We start from the raw sequence: 18,579 nt of genomic DNA, 5'->3' as shown, positions 1-18,579 counted from the left end.
AGAATATGTGAAAAGGTTGGGAATCTTCATCAGTCTATCTTCAGATTTTTGTAGAGAGATTCTCCTTTTCTGTTTGTATTCTTGATCAGCATGGGTAACAACATGGCAGAGATAAGAGTCTGAGGACATGTTCCTGGGGTCCACAGGTTCTGATTCCACACCCAACAGAGAGCTCCTGGTGGGTACTTTCTTTCTTTTTTTCTTTTAAATTTTTTTTTGGCCATGCCATGCGGGATCTTAGTTTCCCGACCAGGGACTCAACCCGGGCCCTCGGCAGTGAAAGCTCAGAGTCCTACCCACTGGACCACCAGGGAATTCCCTCCTGGTGGGTACCTTCTTTTCAGTGTATTGGGAGAGCTCCTACCTCTTTTGGGGAATTGAAACATCCTATCTCTTGGGTGACGTAAGAAAGTTTTCATATCTCTGTTAAATGACCTGGCTTGATTTGAGTGATGTATTCTTTTAAAACATGGGACTGATGGACACCCAGGCAGGCAGGTCTGTGGCCCACCCCCCAGACCCTTGCCTCACTCCCGGGGTCAGGATTCTGTTGCAACCTGGTCACTGGCTGCGTGCTGCTGTTTTGCAGAGGGTCTGAGCTGCATGAATAAGAATCACGGCTGTAGTCACATCTGCAAGGAGGCCCCGAGGGGCAGCGTTGCCTGCGAGTGCAGGCCTGGTTTTGAGCTGGCCAAGAACCAGAGAGACTGCACCTGTAAGTACAGACTGGCACACAGCTGTGCTGGGAACCATCCTACCCCAGAGGTTGTCTTGTGCAGGCCAGCATTAGAAACATCAGGGAGGGCAGTCACGTGAGATATTGAGGGTAATCTCCTGTAGGGAAGGGAAATGATGTTTTCTAAAAGAACCAGTCGGAAGGAAATAGCACTCAGGAGTAAGGAGCGTGAATGTTGGGGGCCAGGTCTCTCTGTCCCCGTAGAATAGAGTCAAATTTCCTCATCTGGCAGCTCTTTGGACCCCAGACTCCTGGCTTTTGGAGAAAGCCCCCATTCTTTCATGCCTCCAAGGCTTTTCTAAGCCTTCCTTCCTTCCTAGCTTGGTGAATTCTCACTCAATTTTTAATATCCTGCCTAACTTCTAATCATGATAAAGATAATAGCTACTTTGGGGGAGCATTTATTATGTGCAAAGCCTTGTCTAAAGAGGTGCCATATTGCATTTAATTCTTACAGTCACCACCTTATGAGCTAAGTGGAGAAAATCGTGGAGAAGGTAAAGCTACAAGGTCACACAGGAAGTAAGTGGCAAATGTAGGATTCACATGTAGGCCTGCCTAACTGTAAGGCTTGTGCTCCTGGTCACCATGAAACATAACCTCGGAAGCCTTCCCCGATGGCCTCGGACAAGGCAGCCAGTTTGTATTTTGGCTCCCATAGCGCTGTTTATTCCTTGATGGTAGCACGTGGCATTCTGGGGTTGAATCGTGTGTTTGATTCAACCACACGATTGGGTTGAATCTGGAGTTGAATTTATGTGTCTGTCTCCCCAACTACGAGCCCCACCAAGTCAGGGATCTTGTCTTACTTTTGCCTCTCAGTCTTCCCCTGGATGTGCTCAATCCACATTTGTTTAATGGATGAGTCAATGAATGGTGTACACAGTCCAGACGCAGCTGCCACACGATGAGGAAACACAATAATAGCTCCAATGGATAATAGGAAACAACCAGCCATTAAAGGTGCTTCTAAACCGCTATTTACGCCAGAGGAAACACTGAGGGTTCCCCTGTAGGAACTCTTCCCAAAGTCATGGACCCTCTAGAAGATGCCTGCAGTTTGCTGGGGATGGTTGTTTACAGTGAGTAGACCTCAGTGGCTAAGAGAAGGAGAGGCAGTTTCGTCGGTGAGAGACTCCTCTCTGTTGTCTCCATCGCAAACCAGAGTGCAACCTCAAAGCCTGACAAACCAGGGCTGATGCCACCGTCACCAACAACAGGTTCTGACAGCCTCACAGGGCCCCTAAAAGTGGGGCTGGCTCCAGCTGTCTTCAAAAGGAGGACCCAGGTCTCCACAGGAGAGTCACCTGTGGAGTGAGACTCAGCGTTTTACAGCTTTTTGGGAGCCAGTAGAATACCTGAGAACTTACTTTTAAAAATTTAAAACGTTTTTAAGGTATCACTGCTCAAATAATAGTATAAGATTATATTCAGATATTGTAAAACTTGAGGATATAATAAAGAATCCAGAATTCCACCACACAATCCGTTGTTTTGCTTTTTCCTATTCCTATTTTGTTGTTGATATGCGTACACAATTTTTACACAGCTATAGCCACAGGACAGTTTTTTCTCACAGCGCAAATATGTTTTTAGTTCTTTTAAATTAGAAAATTAAAAATGGTTGTGTAAGAGTTTAAACAGTCCAAAGAAACATATAACATTTCCCCCTTTTCCTTTGCCATTTCCTCTGCCAGAGGTAACCACTGTTGAGTTTGATGAATAGATAGTTTTGTAGTTGTTTTTTTTTCCCCCTTGGCTTGTCATCAATGTGTTCATACATAAGCTTTGTAATTATTGGTTAATGTTGCATTAACTGTGTGCAAAGAGTCATCATTTCCTCTGATTACCCTCCCTTTTAACTAATGCACATGGCATCTGATGAGAGAAATCCTAACATATACATACAAATTAAATATTGTCTGTTCCAGATATTAAGTGTTATAGCATTTCCAAATGCCCTAGTACTTCTCGTGATAGAGCAAAGCACTAGTTTGGAATCTTTTGGTATAATTTCCTTTAAATAGTGAAAAATCTCCCCTGACCTTCCCATGTCTATCTTTCTGTATAACGTTGCTCTAAATCTGTCATTAATCATTTCTACAAGTCATATCGTGACTACCTGTTGATATAGACGGGGACGTGGTCTGAGTCAAGGTTCTCTCTTTTATGCACAATTCCTAGCACATGCTAGGTGCTCAAATACTTCCTGAATGAAAATCAGAGTTCTTCGGGAGCAAATACAGCCCCAGTTGTGGAAATCTCCGTGCTTTATGGTTTGATTCTTTTTCCTCTCAGTGACCTGTAACCATGGAAACGGCGGATGCCATCACTCCTGTGAGGACACTGCTGCAGGCCCAGAGTGTAGCTGCCATCCCCAGTACAAGATGCACACGGATGGAAGGAGCTGCCTTGGTGAATGGTGACCCCAACACTGGGTTAGGGTCTTCCCCAGCCTGCTCGCCCCACCCCAGCCCTAATCCTAACGATTAATATTGTTTAGTACTAGAGGCAGGGTGTTTCCAGTGCACATGCCCTCAAGCATGTCCCATGCTGCCTCACATGTGGCCGTGGAAGTAGTCTAGGCCTGGACTGGGGGCCCCTTTCTCCCTGTGAAACCTTGGAAAGCCCTTTTTCCTCTCCTGGATTAGGCTGCTCCTGAAGCTGGTATTCTGAAGATCGGAACAGCACATCCCAAAAGGCCAGGGCAATGCAAAGTTAAAGCTAGCTGTTCATGATGACAGGTGGCCTTTGCCATCAGCAGGAGCCAGGGTTGCATATTTCTGGTGGGATGCCTGCCTGTCCTGCCCTTCATGGCGTGTGCTTTGTTAGCTCCATTTCAGATGTTCCCCAATCCAAGATTCTCTTTGTCCTGGACTGAGGGTTCTGGAGTGAATCTGAAGCTTGCGTTCCCCAAGGTCTCTGGTTAGTACAATAGAATAAAAAAATCTTTTCCATATTTAATGTCTATTAAGGCTCTGAGGCCATTTAACACAGAGCCTCATTACAACATATTTTTATTGAATGAACAGAGTCACATTTCTCACATTGTTCTCATGTCTGGGATTTCCACAGAAGTGGTTGTGCAGGGGATGAACAATCTGACTCATTTAGTTTGAGAACTGTGCTGTTTGCATCTCTTGCAGAGCGAGAGGACGCTGCCCTGGAGGTGATGGAGAGCAATGCCACATCCATGGCAGATGGGGATAAACGGGTGAAACGGCGGCTGCTCATGGGTAGGCGCCTCATCCACCCTCCCCCGCCACTGACGTTGTCCCTTCCCCCCCCCCAACTTACTGCATCAGGCCTGAACCTGGGGCCCATGTGCCCTCAGACCAGCTGAATTAGAGTCAGCAGCTCCTGTCCAGCCAGGGTGTGTCTGCTCTCCACTCACTGCTATTGCTTAGTCACCATCCAGGACCCCTGGTATTGTGGGAAGAGCGCCGGCCCAGCCATCAGAATAACTGGGTTAGCGTCATAACGCTGCTGAGACTTGCGCTGAGACTTGGGCAAACTGTCCCGAGCCGCTGTGTCCTGGTCTTCCTCTAAAATGGATGTAATACAGTTGACCTCTTAGGGTTATCAGGAAGCTCGGTTAAGACAATAATATGCAAAAGTGCCCAGAGTCCGCTGTCTGGGACTTAGTGGGTGGTCAGTGCACGTCAGACCACCCGCCCTCTGAGTAACTGTGACGAGAGAGGCATTTTGGGCAGCCCCTATTTAGCATATGGTAATTTGGCTGGGGTTTTGTCCACTGAGTCTTCTATTTTGGACTCAGCGCATGTTAATGGCAGAAGAGATGAATGGAGAAGAGTGGCACTTGGCTGGGGGACACAGGATGGTCTGGCAGCCGGTCTGCTGGAGCTGGAGGTGACTGCAGACGTTCAGCGGTGGCTGTGAGGGTGGGCATCAGATCATTTGACGTTATTATTCTGGAGAAAGCTCAGCCTGGCCTCAACAAAACTGATCTTTCGATAGCTTCTGGATTTAATAGTCAGGTAAGGTATTAAGCAGCCATTGGTTACCAGGCAGGTGACATTTCTCAGCTCTTTTCTGCCCTATTAAAATTATTATTTTTAATTGCCTTAAGATAGTACATATGAATAATATTAAAAACCTTAAAAACTTAATTAGCACTATTAAGCTTGTAAAGCAATATATCATTTCCCTGTCTCCTAACTAGCCATTTGCCAGGGCCCACAATTTTCAATTCTCCTAGTTGTTTCTTCTTCTCCTGACTCCCCCTCCCACATGTTTCTGAAAAGGGAAGTGTATACAGTTATTTCTTTTTTTATAAATTTATTTATTTATTTTTGGCTGCGTTGGGTCTTCGTTGCTGTGTGCGGGCTTTTCTCTAGTTGCAGCGAGCGGGGGCTACTCTTTGTTGCCGTGTGCAGGCTTCTCGTTGCGGTGGCTTCTCTTGTTGCAGAGCACAGGCTCTAGGCACACGGGCTTCTGTAGTTGTGGCACACGGGGTCAGTAGTTGTGGCTCACAGGCTCTAGAGCGCAGACTCAGTAGTTGTGGCACACGGGCTTAGTTGCTCTGCGGCATGTGGGATCTTCCCAGACCAGGGCTCGAACCTGTGTCCCCTGCATTGGCAGGCAGATTCTTAACCACTGCACCGCCAGGGAAGTCCTACAGTTATTTCTTGATGTGTCAGGTTTTATTTGTTTTGTTTTGTTTTTGTTTTTGTTGGCCGCACCACACGGCTTGTTGGATCTTAGTTCCCTGACCAGGGTTTGAACCTGCGCCCTCGGCAATGAGAGTGCAGAGTCTTAATCACCGGACCACCAGGGAATTCCCTTGATGTGTCAGTTTTAGATATTAGCTTTTGACTTCCTACCACAGAAGAATAAGTTATATCTCCCTTCTGTCCCCTTCCCCCATATCCTTAATATAGTTTTATCACAATTTACATATTATGAATATCTAAATATGATTCACCCCTGAGTCATGTAATGTGCTATGATTATGTTTTCTTTGTTTGCTTAGTTTTCTTAGTACCTCTTACCAATTTTTTTTGCAAATTTCTGGCGGAGCTCTAAAACCTTTACAATATGTTCAAATACAGCAGGTAACTTATCAATTCTATTTTCTTCTTAAAAAGTCCCTTCTGAGGCTTCCACCCTGCTCTAGCAGGGCCTGAATCCTGGGCCAGCTGCACCTCTGTCATCCTGGCCTTTCCCTGAGCCACAGCCTGGGAATTCCCTTTCCCATGCCCCTGTTTTGGTGGATCCCATGTCTTCTCTTTTGTTAGTTTACATGGGTAGATATAGATTTTTTAAAAACTTGGCATACTTGAAAATGCCTTTATAGTCTACCTTCACCCTTTCTTGAGAATTTGGCTCAGGATGGAATTCAAAGTTGGGAAAAATATTCCATCAGAGTTTTAAATAGTGCTCTATCGTTTTGAGCATTCAGTGTTCTTTCAAGAAGTCTAAGTCACTTTTATTCTTGATTCTTTGTATGGAACCTACGAGAGCTTCTCTCTGGATGTTCTCAGGGTCTCCTTTTTGTCCCTGGTGATCTGAAATTTCACAACAATGTCCACACTGTGGGATTTGTCCCACTTGTTATTCTGAGCACTGAGTAGGCCTTTTCAAGAGGGACATTCACATCCCCTGGTTCCGAGAAATTTTTCTTTTGATAACTTTCTTCACTTTTCTCTTTCTCTCCGGGACTCCTATTAGCTGGCTGTTGTAATTCCTGGATTGCTCCTCAAATTTTCTTCTTTTTTCTCTTCTTGATATTTTTGTTCTACTTTCTAGGAGATCTTTCATTTTTTTCTTCTAATCCTTCTATAGGGTTCTTTTTAAATTTCAGCTTTCATATTTTAATTTTTTAAGAATTTTACTTTGGTCTTTTGTTGTAGGAACCTGTTCTTATTTCATGGATGCTTTTCTTACCTCCCTGAGGAAATTAATGATAAGATTTTCTAACTTCTCTGTTGTTCCCTGTATTATCTTTGCTTCCCTCAGGTTCCTTTTCCCTTGTTTGTTTGATTTGGTGTATTTATTTAATACTAGAGGCTTTCCTGAGATGTCCGGTGATCCTTGGCTGACTTTTCTTATTTAATAGTGGAATATTGAAAAGCCACTTGGATATTCTGTCAGCTGGTGGGCTTTATGCTTGGTTGACTAGGCAGTGGCTTAGTCATTTCATTTGGAGATCTTCAAATGCCAGAATCTATAGGTCTTTTCACTTGGGCCGGTCAGTTTGGCTGGAGAGGAATCCTTCAGTCTCCTGCTGAGGGGATTTAGACTTGGCTGCCAGTGTCCTGGGAACTGGGGTGCAGAGGGGGTGAAAGTTTGAGATCTCTTTTTTCACAGTATAGACTTTCACCTGACAGCACCTCCTCTGCTGTTACTGGTGCCCTTTTCCAGAGAAGAAATTTATCTGCTTTAGTCCAAATAGGGATGTGCTGTGGGCTGTGGAATTAAGATGGGGATCTGGGAGCCTATTTGTTATACAGACTCTCAATCAATCTTCCTATTTTTAACTCCATCCTCACCTCTGCCTCTAGACTAACTTTAGTACCTCCAGTTCCTGAGCCTCTCTGGGATTCTGTGGCTCAGATGAGCTTACCACTTGTTGGCATCACTCTGCAGACTGCTAGGTTTTTTTAAAAAAATAAATTTAATTTATTTTATTTTTATTTATTTTTGGCTATGTTGGGTCTTCGTTGCTGCGTGCAGGCTTTCTCTAGTTGTGGCGAGCAGGAGCTACTCTTTGTTGTGGTGCGCAGGCTACTTGTTGCAGTGGCTTCTCTTGCTGTGGAGCATGGGCTCTAGAGCGCGTGGGCTTCAGCAGTTGTGGCACATGGGCTCAGTAGTTGTGGCTCGCGGGCTCTAGAGCTCAGGCTCGGTAGCTGTGGCACACGGGCATAGTTGCTCCGCGGCATGTGGGATCTTCCCAGACCAGGGCTCAAACCCGTGTCCCCAGCATTGGCAGGCAGATTCTTAACCACTGCACCACCAGGGAAGCCCCACGGCTAGGGTTTAACTTTCTGCTATGCCAGTTACTGTTCCTCCATTGACATGCCACTTCCAGAAGATTTGACATCTTTCATCTATTGTCTTTTATTTGTCCTTAAGGATTTATACTTTAAAAAAATTATTTACTCTCATTTTAGTGAGTTTTGGTGAGGAAACAGAGATAAACATACATGTTCTATCTGTCATATTTAATCAGAATTAAGTTTACCGCCCCCCCCCTCCCCACCCCCGAGGCTTTACAGAGGTAGCTATGGAAGTGAAATCAGTTTCTGGATGCGTAAGTGCTAACCGTTGAATGAATGTTGAATAACATTTGTGTATTACTTGGAATTCATGCATGATATACAGAAATAGAAGGCCATTAGCTTGTTGTTCTTCATCTCTATAGATATGATTTAACAACTGTGGCTGCTTTTTCATGTAACTATGACAGGTCTTTCTCCTTTCAAGGAAAGGTAAACTTCTAATCTGAGTTACTCGGCAGTTGCCAGGAGGAAGTCATTGGTCTGCGGCAAGGGAATGGGTGGCATGGGCAACGTTTACCCTCTCTTGCTTTGCCCATTACACATGGTGAATAGAGAAGGTTCAGGATAAAGGAGGGAACATCCCCCTTTGCTGTGTTCTGCATTCACATCTAGGCTGCTAGATGTGGTCATACTTGCAGGTCACTGGCTGTCGATCAACAGGAGCTTTTAGTGGCTTCAAATCTGCCACTGAAAAGGCTCAGCAGGTTGGCAGAGACATCTTTCCCCTTCTCTCACCCTGTCAGGCTTCCTCGGGAGATGTCACTTATTTAGATGGGTGCGGGGAGGAGCTGCCCCTGTTCTCCCTCTAACTCACCTGCAGGTGGCAGAGGCTTGGGATATGACCATGAGGACCCCACACGCTTCCTGACTTTCATGAATTTTTGTCAAGTATTAACACTGCACCAATACCCCTTTCTTCCCAGCTGTGTGAGCACTTCTTTAGGAAGCTAACTGCCTTTTTCTTACCTCCTTGGCAGAAACGTGTGCTGTCAACAATGGAGGCTGTGATCGCACCTGTAAGGATACTTCGACAGGTGTTCATTGCAGTTGTCCCGTCGGATTCAGTCTCCAGTTGGATGGGAAGACCTGTAAAGGTAGCCTGTGCCCCTCCATGCGGCTAATGTGTGGGAGTAAAGGCAGCTCTTCCCCTCCACACCTCCTGAGGGACCCCAGTTTTGCTTATGATTCATATCGATCAAAAGGAAGCTTTTCTTCCCTGGGCTAGTAGAAGGTTGTAACTGAGTAAGCTTAATTAGAACCAGCTTAATTTCACTAACTGTTGAGAAGGCCAGCTTCTACAAACATCAAATGATCCATTTCAGGCAGTGGCCTTATTAGAAGAAAGCAGTTGTTCAAGGGAACATTCATTTGCAGGAGATAATATCATCATATCATAAATAACAGTCTAGAGATTATTATATAAATAACAGCCAAGATTGTTATCCAGAGAACAATGAATAACTGTACGATTAACTTGTACTGATGCACAGAGACCCCGATGACCGAGTATTTCATGGGCCAGAGTACAAAGGCTTAGTTCTTTAACGTGATAAAAAAGTAGATAACCAGTTACCAGTTGAAACTGAGAAAAGGTAAAATTAATTGAGTGTCAGAAATCACTTAAAAGCATTGAGGCTATTTGATCGTGGTGTAATTTGCCAAAACAAATATTCTAGCTCCTTATAACTTTAATCATTAAACTGGAATGGGAAGTATAGGAAAGGAAGCCATCTTATCTTGAGAGACTTGTGCAAGGATGAGAATATAATAGGACATCACCGTTCTTTCCCATAGCTTGTTTCCTTAATGCTAGTCAAGGGAGGGACAGTGTAAGTCAGAGTTCTCCAGGGGACCAGGCACTTGTCTTTCAAAATGGGTTAAGCCAGACAAGAGAACGTGTGTAAGTTTAAAAACATCAACAAACATCCTTAAATGCTTTTATGGGTCTGTTTTGTTTCAGAGAATAATGAAGCGCACACAATAGCACTTCAGGGATTTGTGGATAAGGAGGCAAGTATCGCTGTCTGATTTGCCGATGCTTGACTGTTACAGATATTGATGAGTGCCAGACGCACAATGGAGGTTGCGATCATTTCTGCAAAAACACCGTGGGCAGTTTTGACTGCAGCTGCAAAAAGGGATTTAAATTATTAACAGATGAGAAGTCTTGCCAAGGTATGTGCTGAAACGTAGCTAGCTGTGCTGTGTAATGCCCACTGGTTGGATTGGAGAAGACGAAACCCGGCTTGGACAGAGACTGGCTCGCTGGGCTTCTCTACGGAGTCATTAATCCAACCTCCACCCTGTGCTTCACTTATTTCATCTGTTAAGTAAAATAAAAACACTGAGGTAGCTCACAGGTATATTTTGGAAATTAAGCTGTTAATGATTAGAGAACACCTCAGTGAACCCATGTGGTGTGATTACAGCGTAGCTCGCTGCTAGAAGTGGAATGGATCACAGAATGCAAGCAGGGTTGCATTAGGGTGTTGAAATTATGAATAATTTTCCCTTTCTAAAATTCCCTTTAATGTTATGGATTTTCTAACAAAATTTGGTGACAAAAAGTTGTTGATTTAGTTAACATACCTTTTCTCAGCAAAAAGTTGGGGTCAACCAGTTGGTCCTTTCCTTATAGGCCTTGTTTGAATGACCAGCCTTTGGTGTTTGGGGAAAGGGTAAGGGTGAGGGAGGGAGGGGATTAAGTGGAGGAAAGGCTGGGCAGTCCTTGGGCAGGATTTCAGACCCCTTCTCAGACACATCCTTCCCATATAAGGGGCGCAGCAAGGGAACTTCTCTGGGTAGCAGTTGTTGATATTAATAAGTGTTTTGCACAGTGATAAGCTGTTTTGGGTTGGGGGCATCATTTATATTTTCAGCTGAGCACATTTTATGCCCCGCTGACATATAGGAAGAAACTCTCAGGAAAGACGTACTGTCATTTATTTCTGATCCATCGCTGAGAATAAGAACAGCCTAACTTATTTTGTTAGAAATCCCAGGATTAAATCAAAATCAGAAAATAGTATCTGATTTCACTTCATATAATAAAGATGCAACATTACCTTTCTATAATCTTATGGTGTGAATTAGGTTTCTCTCTTGTTTTTTTCTTCTTGGTACGTAATTTGTCAGACACTTCACACCCCTTTAAATTCAGCAAGTTCACTCTAGATGACTACTGCACAGTTTTCTTCTGTTTGACTTGGAAGGAAAATTTGCCGTTCCACATAATGTTTCATAATGTATAGAGCAAGAAATACTATTTAAGCTGTGTCAACACGTTAAAAAGGAATTAGAAAAGTGATCTGCTTATTTTTGACAAAGCAAAAGCCTGTTGTGAGCAGCCAAAGTCAGCTACTGAATGAGCCCACTTTCTCGGTAACTGGCTGATCTTAATAAAAGAATTCATAGAATGATATCAGTTACTACAGAAGAAGTGGACTTTTTCTCATTTTTCACTGATCAGTCTTGGTAGAACAAATATTTACACAGAACAAACTTACTAAAGAAATTGTCAGGACTCCTGGGAAAAGTTACGGATGACGAGGTTTTGTAAGATTTTGCCCTCTTTTATTTCATGTTTTTCATTCCTCCAGTCCCTTCCAAATGTTTGTTTTTTGTTAACATAGTTTCTCGTGGCACGTTTGGTGTTGAAAAGGGATCTAGCAGTGGTGTAGTTGGCTTCCACTGAGTCCTGTGCTGGTCCTGGTTTATCCATTTGGAGATACAAGTCATAACTCTGTTAAAATCTTCCAAAGAGTTGAGGAAGTGAAGCACTGAGATTCTAGTGTACAGGAAAGATGTAAGAACCAGACCAGGGAAGAAGAGATGATTAGACTGACAAATACAGCCTCCTGAGGCTAGTTTCCATGACCTCAACTGCAGCCAAGGATGCCTTCATGCTGAACCGGGAAGGGAGGGAACCATGGGGGAGGAACTGGAACTGAACCATGGGGGAGGAACAAAGCCAAGGGATTGGCCAAGAGGATCCTGTTTGGTGCTTAAGCACCACATTTCAGTGTCTGCAATAGAAAATTACTGAGGATGTTAATGTTAATGCATTCTTTTAGTGCAGAGGGCATTAAAACCCAGGATCAACTGGCCTCCTGGGGCCAGAAGATGAATTCTGGCAAGACCCAAAAGAGATAGGAGCTAGATTTATCTCCAGCTTAAGTGTTTTCTCCTTTTAATTGGCCATAGCTTATAAAATTACTATTGCTCCTTTACCAATTAGTAATAGAACAGTAATAATGCACAGGCAGCACCCTAATAGTTTACAAACCCCTTTTAGTTATGTTATCTCATTTGACTTCATTTAAATATTTTAAATTATTCAGCCCTGCAGATAAGCATGGGTGAGAGAGACCAACTGAGCTTTTAGGCAAGTGCAGTGTGCAACAGAATTTGGAAATAAGGGTCCTGGCTGTGAGTATACTTATTGTGGGCTGCTCAACGCTTTGTTTAACACAAGTGAGCAGGGAGAACTGATAGATAATTTTCACGTTGTTGTTTTTGTTATTGGTCAGCAACTGGTGTTCTTGTAAGTGTGTTCTTCTCTCCACTGTCCCTCAGAGTTGGTTTCAGCTCCCCTCTCCCTTTGACAATTACAGATGTGGATGAATGCTCTTTGGATAGGACCTGTGACCACAGCTGCATCAACCACCCTGGCACATTTGCATGTGCTTGCAACAAAGGGTACACCCTCTATGGCTTTACCCACTGTGGAGGTGAGTGGAATCCCTCTAGAGTTGGATGAGGCTGGGCCTTATTCCTAAGGTTTCCCCAGATCAGGGCCAGTTTTTCTACCTTGGGGGCTGAACCGGACATACCAGGCCCTATACAGTAGTAGGGAGTCCATCGACTCGAGGGAAGCAGCTGCTATGGGAAATCGTCCCACATTGATCCCTTTAACTCGTCACGTGTGAAATGGAGTAGAGAGAAGAGCTGAGCTCTTTCAGTTGTGAATTCTTTATGGACTTTATTGATACAGTTGTACTCAGACAGTGGGTGGGTCTCTCAGGAGCTGGTGCCCTGTCCGCTGGAACTTCCCAAGATAGTGAAGTCATGGCCCTCGGAGAGGCTTGGCAGTGCACCAACCGATTCCACAGCTCTGCTGTGCATAGGAACTGGCTGCGGAGCTTGGTTTGAGCTCTTTGAGCTGGTCTTTGTGCTGGTCTCTGAGCTGGAAGTGGGACCATGGCCTCTGTCTCCCTGCTCTGAGCCCTTGCAGCAACATGTTCTGATGTCTCATGACCTTGCAGCTAAGTAAACTATGGCTTAGGTCAGATTTGGCGTCACTCTGCTGTCTCTAATCATCAGATCCATTCAGCAATCTTTGAGAACACAGATTCTGATTCTTACTCTAAAAGTCTAGGGCTTCAAGGTGATTTTGGGGATCTGAGGATGTGGGAACCACTGGCTTTAGTACTTCCTGCCCCATCCTTGTTTCCTGTGTCCTTAAGAAGAATGGATAGTCGTGATTTGCTGTAGATAGTGTTGTTTCTCTTCTCCTTTTCGACACATCTCTGGCATGGCTGAACACATGCCCTTCCAGTCCATCAAGAAACCCCAAGGAAATATTCCCTGAATACGGACGTGTATTTGGGTTTTAGTTGGAGTCACCTTCTGACCTGGACTCAGTCTCACGTTGATGAGGATTAGTGCAAGTCATTTTTCTTATCTGTATCCCAACTATATGAACCGCCAAGTGGGGAATCCTAATTCTCTCTGTCTCTCTTGGGATGTAGCCCAGGAGGATGGTGGAGTTTTAAACTGGAAGCCTGTGCAGTGTCTGAATTTGACACCTGAAAATAGAGTGTGACCCCTTCTGAGTGTCCTTACTGGTGGAAATGTTTGGTCCATGCTGGTGAGGCTCGTGCCAGGAAGACCACTGAGTGGGGAGTGGGTCAGCTCGTGCGTGCCAAGTGCACATTCTGAAGGCGGTCAGCACCTTCCCTTAGTTCAGTGAGCTTCAGCCGTGCGACTCACCTCCTGCTCCTTCTTTGATGGAGGGATAGTGTCAGCCGCGTCAGCAAAGGGCTGCTGTGACAGGAGAGCGTTTTGCTCCACAGACACGAATGAGTGCAGCGTCAACAACGGAGGCTGTCAGCAGGTCTGTGTGAACACCGTGGGCAGCTACGAATGCCGGTGCCACTCTGCGCACAAGCTCCACTGGAATAAAAAAGACTGTGTGGGTAAGAGGCGCCGAGGCTCGGGCTCAGTGCGCGGGCTCTCCGCTGGCCCAGCAGCACTCTCCCATGTCCCCCTGGTCGCACTGGACCCGGAGTGCGGCTGACCAGTCATCCACTGCATTCTCCTCCCCCGAGCTGCAGCAGCCATTCTTTAAATCCTTCAAAAACAGGAGATACTTTGCAGGCCCTTGGGCGTTTCCTTCTGTGCTTCTGCGTAGGTTGGAACTCACTTCGTTTTCCTGGTTGCTTTTCTGCATGAAAAGAATAGAGTACAAGGCGCTCCTTTACCCTGGGGGGAATAAACGTGGTGTCTGTGTTATGTGCTGGGCATCGGCACTACCTTCTCTTCTTGGGGCCTTTGAGCATGGGACTCAGCCGTCCTTGTCACACCTTCTCTCTCTGTAAGTGTCTGTATTTTGTCCTGTCTAGAAGTGGAGGGGGTCCTGCCCACTAGCGTATCACCCCACGTGTCCCTGCAGTGTGGTAAGAGTGGTGGAGGAGACAGGTGCTTCCTCAGATGTCTCTCTGGCATTCACCTCTCTTCAGGTGAGTGGGTCCCAGGCCCTGGGGCAGGTCCTCATGCCAGGGCCAGGCCTTCCTGGCCTTCAGGTGTTAGATGGCTTCAAAGGGCTTCCAGGTCTTTGACCAGCTGCCCCCTCACCACTGGAGGCCTATGCTCTGAGACCCTGTATTCTGGGGGCTTTTCTAGTGGTTCACATGGAGTGGGGTTGCGGGTAACTTGAGCTGCCACCGGGAGAGACTGTAACCTTGCTTACCTGCTGACGATCCACATTCTATCTGTCAGGACTGCAAGAGGCCTATTCTGTCACCTGCGGCTCTTCCTCTCCTCTCAGGAGCAAACAGCAAAAATCAAATGACTCTGCTTTCGGGGGTAATTACCAAACCTGCGTGTTGTCTCTGGGGCTCACCGTGTTCAATGGGCTTCATTTGTGGGATACTGTTCTTGGGCGTTGGCTTTGTTTTCTTTTCTCCTAATCCCTTTGATGCCGCAAGCACGTTACAGATTGTTCTTACCTGTAGCCTTGGTGCCTGCGATCTGACTCGCCACATAACAGACACTTACTGAGTGTCCATTGTGTGCTGGAAGGCTCCATGCAGCCCTGGTGGGTCATCATATTGGGCAGAGGCCCACGTAGCTCTGGGACCAGGAGACGCAGGTCTTCCCAACTCCCTGTACCATACAGCACCTCAGAGGCTCGGCAGAAAATGTGGGCTTGGGGCACATGGCATCAGTGGAGACAGGGACATGACAAGGGGAGCAAGGATTCTGACCAGGGAAAGGGGCCCAAACCCTTTATCAAAAGACAAAGAAGGACATTTAAAGCTTGTAAGAGGCCTTGTCCTCCCAGATTTAGACAAACATCTGTGATGATGTCATGTGAACATCTGAATAAGGAAATGGTTCTTGATGTCCATATTATGTATATAAGCAAAGATAGAGATGCAAAGCATGATAATAACAGCTTGTGTGAATTGATGGAGCAGTTAAAACATGCCGGCCGCTGTGTTACGTGTATTAGCTGATTTAATCCACACTACAGCCCTCTGGGGCAATTTTACTGTTATCCTCATTAACCAGATGAAGAAACTGAGGTTCAGAGAGGTGAAATAACATATCCAGAGTGACTCAGATAGGAAATAGTGGAGCCAGGATTTTGACCAGGCAGTTTGGGTCCAGAGTCTTAAGCATTATCCTTCACTGCCCCTCTTGTCTGATGTTTGGACCCAGCCAGAGGGGACTTCACGGTCTGTTTCACCAAAAGTCGTAGTGATGATCACTCGGAGATTAAGGCCACCCTAAGGTGAGCAAGCAAATAGTTAACAGTTATTCAGTTCTTACTATGTACCAGACAGTAGGCTAAACACTTTTTGTTTTGCATTATCTCATTAATCCTCACAACAGCCCGGTAACGTAAGGACTGTAATTATGTCTATTTTACAGATGAGAAGACTGAGGCTTAGGGAGACTAAGTACCTTGCTCAAGTTCTCATCACAAGTCCAAGGGCTGGAATTTGAATCCTGGTCATTGGCTCCAGAGCCTAACATGATTAAGACTGACCATGGAAGGAGAACAGAATTTTCCATATGAGACCCTCAAAGTAGGACTTGCTCCCTCACAGACCCTGAAAATCCTAGCCACGTTTAGTGAGTGCCATCCTTGTCTGGAATGGTGGCTCCCTCAGCCCTGTCCTCCCAGGACAGGCTTATTTAGGAGAATCTGCCCTTCCATTTCCCTCAGCTGTCTTGCTCAAATTTGAACTGGGGGATTCTGGCCTTCCTTCTTGGAAAGGCACAGAAATGACCTCATTTTTCATCTCACCGTTGAGGCTGTTTTGGGCCCTTCCTTTGTTATGTTTGAGCCCTGGATTCATCTCAGATGGAGCGATAAGTGTAACTCTTAGGAGGCTCCTGGTGCTCCCAGTCCAAGGGAATGGGCGCTCCCCAATCCCAAACTTTCTTGGCCTCAGCATAAGAGAGGGGCTCAGGGTGTACTTCCAGCAATGGACAGCTCTCCATTACCCACTGGTGTTTCCATTCCTTTGCCTCTGAAGGTAACATCTCTCACTTGTTTCTTTCTGAAGATGTCGCCACCATCAGGACAAGTGTAACCTTTAAGCTAAATGAAGGCAAGTGTAGTTTGAAAAAGGCTGATCTGTTTCCCGAGGGTCTGCGACCAGTACTACCAGGTATGGAATCAGATGGCTGGTGCAGGGAGCTTGCCTGCATGGTGGGAAAGGGGCCTGTAATGAGCCGAGCCATTCAGATGGGATCAAACAGTTCAGAATCTCTGTGGACTCTCTTCACAAGATGAAGAAGAGCCTCTCCTGGCACCTCCATATGCTTCTGGAGTTATTCTTCAGGGTTTCCTTTGCAGGGTACAAAGAGTGAAGCTCTGGGGAAAGCTGTGAGTTAATAGGAATCAATGAGGGCTTAAGATGCATTAGTACCTTGTGATCATACTGGGTTAAATTTTCTAGACCTTAGAGTTTCCTTAAAATAATCCAAAATCCGAATCCAAAGAAATGAAAAAAAGGTTTGGCTCAGAAAGGGTAATCTTTGATGAACAAAGATGTAATATCCAGCTTTCCTGCTGGATTTAGTTTTTGGAGGCAGTGATGCCATTTGGCTTCAGCAGAACAAATACTCTCCAAGTAGACCTGGCCTTATGAAAAGAGCAGAATCCAACATTCCTCTTTCTTCCCCAGCTCACATTTCCAGTATTATTTCATAGAATAATTTTAGAAAAAAAAATCAGGAGTCATGTATTAGGGAGGGTTCTTTCCCCAATCTACCCTCAAATAAACTGTACAAACAAATAAATGCAAAATCACTCTAGTCACATTTTTTTTTTTTTTTTTTTCCGGTATGCAGGCCTCTCACTGTTGTGGCCTCTCCTGTTGCGGAGCACAGGCTCCTGACGCGCAGCTCAGGGGCCATGGCTCACGGGCCCAGCCGCTCTGCAGCATGTGGGATCTTCCCGGACCGGGGCACGAACCCGTGTACCCTGCATCGGCAGGCAGACTCTCAACCACTGCGCCACCAGGGAAGCCCTCTAGTCACATTTGAGTGCCTATCTTAAGTAACTAACCAAGATTAATTTGGGCACCTCCATTTGATGGAATATTATGCAGCTATTAATTATGGGTTTTCAAAGAATGTTTAATGACATTAGAAAATGTTCTTGTTATAATGCTAAGATGGAAAAAGAGAGAGTAACATTGTGTATATCTAATACGACCTAAATTGTATAAGAAAAAGCGTGAGTAGAAGAAAAACAAAGAAAACTCACCATGTCCTTATTAGTGGGTTATATGTGGGTGGAAGGAGGATGAGTGATTTTAATTTTTGTCCTGCATTTTCCAAATTCCCCACAGTGAGCATTTATACTTTTAATCAGAGGGGAAAGCATTATTTAAAAATAGATTTGGGGGCTTCCCTGGTGGCGCAGTGGTAGAGAGTCTGCCTGCCGATGCAGGGAACACGGGTTCGTGCCCCGGTCCGGGAGGATCCCACGTGCCGCGGAGTAGCTGGGCCCGTGAGCCATGGCCGCTGAGCCTGTGTGTCCGGAGCCTGTGCTCCGCAATGGGAGAGGCCACAACAGTGAGAGGCCTGCGTACCGAAAAAAAAAAAAAAAAAGATTTGGTCTTTAGTTCACTTAATGGTATTGTACTAATGTTAATTTCTTAGTTTTGATGAAGATACGTGTAAATGTAAGATGTTAACATTAGGGGACACTGGATGAAGAGTATATGGGAACTCTGAGTACTCTCTTAGCAACTTTTCTATACGGCTAAGCTTATTTCAAAATAAAAAGTTTAAAAAATAGATATGGAAAAATGGAAAGGAAAACATGTTCAGAATGAGCATCTGTTCAGTTTGAGATGTGAAGTTAGCCTTTTGAAAAGGTAAGATAGATCTTTAGGGAAAAATTAATTTGCCTTCTCCTTCCTTTGGTCCTGATGACCTGCTGATTTGAACATCCTTATAATGTTAGAGAAGAACACGATACAGATAATTCTTCAGTTCAATAAAGCAAGATTAGTTAATTGTGTGGATGGTATGTGGACCTGCTCTTTGGTTCTGGTTAACAATCATTAGTTAAAA

At 45.1% G+C, this 18,579-nt stretch overlaps 1 protein-coding gene across 4 annotated transcripts in view; it reads left to right on the top strand.

Moving 5' to 3' along the window:
* SCUBE2 (signal peptide, CUB domain and EGF like domain containing 2) overlaps window positions 1–18,579 on the top strand; it is a 64,865-nt gene that overhangs the window by 17,023 nt on the left and 29,263 nt on the right. For 2 of the 4 annotated variants that reach the window (XM_029208316.1, XM_029208313.1), the window contains exons 5-14: window positions 590–715; window positions 3,035–3,151; window positions 3,883–3,972; window positions 8,736–8,852; window positions 9,811–9,933; window positions 12,372–12,488; window positions 13,833–13,955; window positions 14,382–14,498; window positions 14,758–14,844; window positions 16,557–16,661. In XM_029208316.1, coding sequence (XP_029064149.1) covers window positions 590–715; window positions 3,035–3,151; window positions 3,883–3,972; window positions 8,736–8,852; window positions 9,811–9,933; window positions 12,372–12,488; window positions 13,833–13,955; window positions 14,382–14,498; window positions 14,758–14,844; window positions 16,557–16,661 — 1,122 coding nt within the window. The remainder of the gene's footprint in view (window positions 1–589; window positions 716–3,034; window positions 3,152–3,882; window positions 3,973–8,735; window positions 8,853–9,810; window positions 9,934–12,371; window positions 12,489–13,832; window positions 13,956–14,381; window positions 14,499–14,757; window positions 14,845–16,556; window positions 16,662–18,579) is intronic. The other 2 variants (XM_029208314.1, XM_029208317.1) reach the window with 2 other exon arrangements.

The sequence above is a fragment of the Monodon monoceros genome, unplaced genomic scaffold, assembly GCF_005190385.1.
Source record: "Monodon monoceros isolate NGI ecotype Baffin Bay Population unplaced genomic scaffold, NGI_Narwhal_1 Super_Scaffold_7, whole genome shotgun sequence".
In the NCBI taxonomy this organism is placed as follows: domain Eukaryota; kingdom Metazoa; phylum Chordata; class Mammalia; order Artiodactyla; family Monodontidae; genus Monodon; species Monodon monoceros.
Note: the sequence above shows the minus strand (reverse complement) of the source record. Positions and strands in the feature narration are given on the sequence as shown.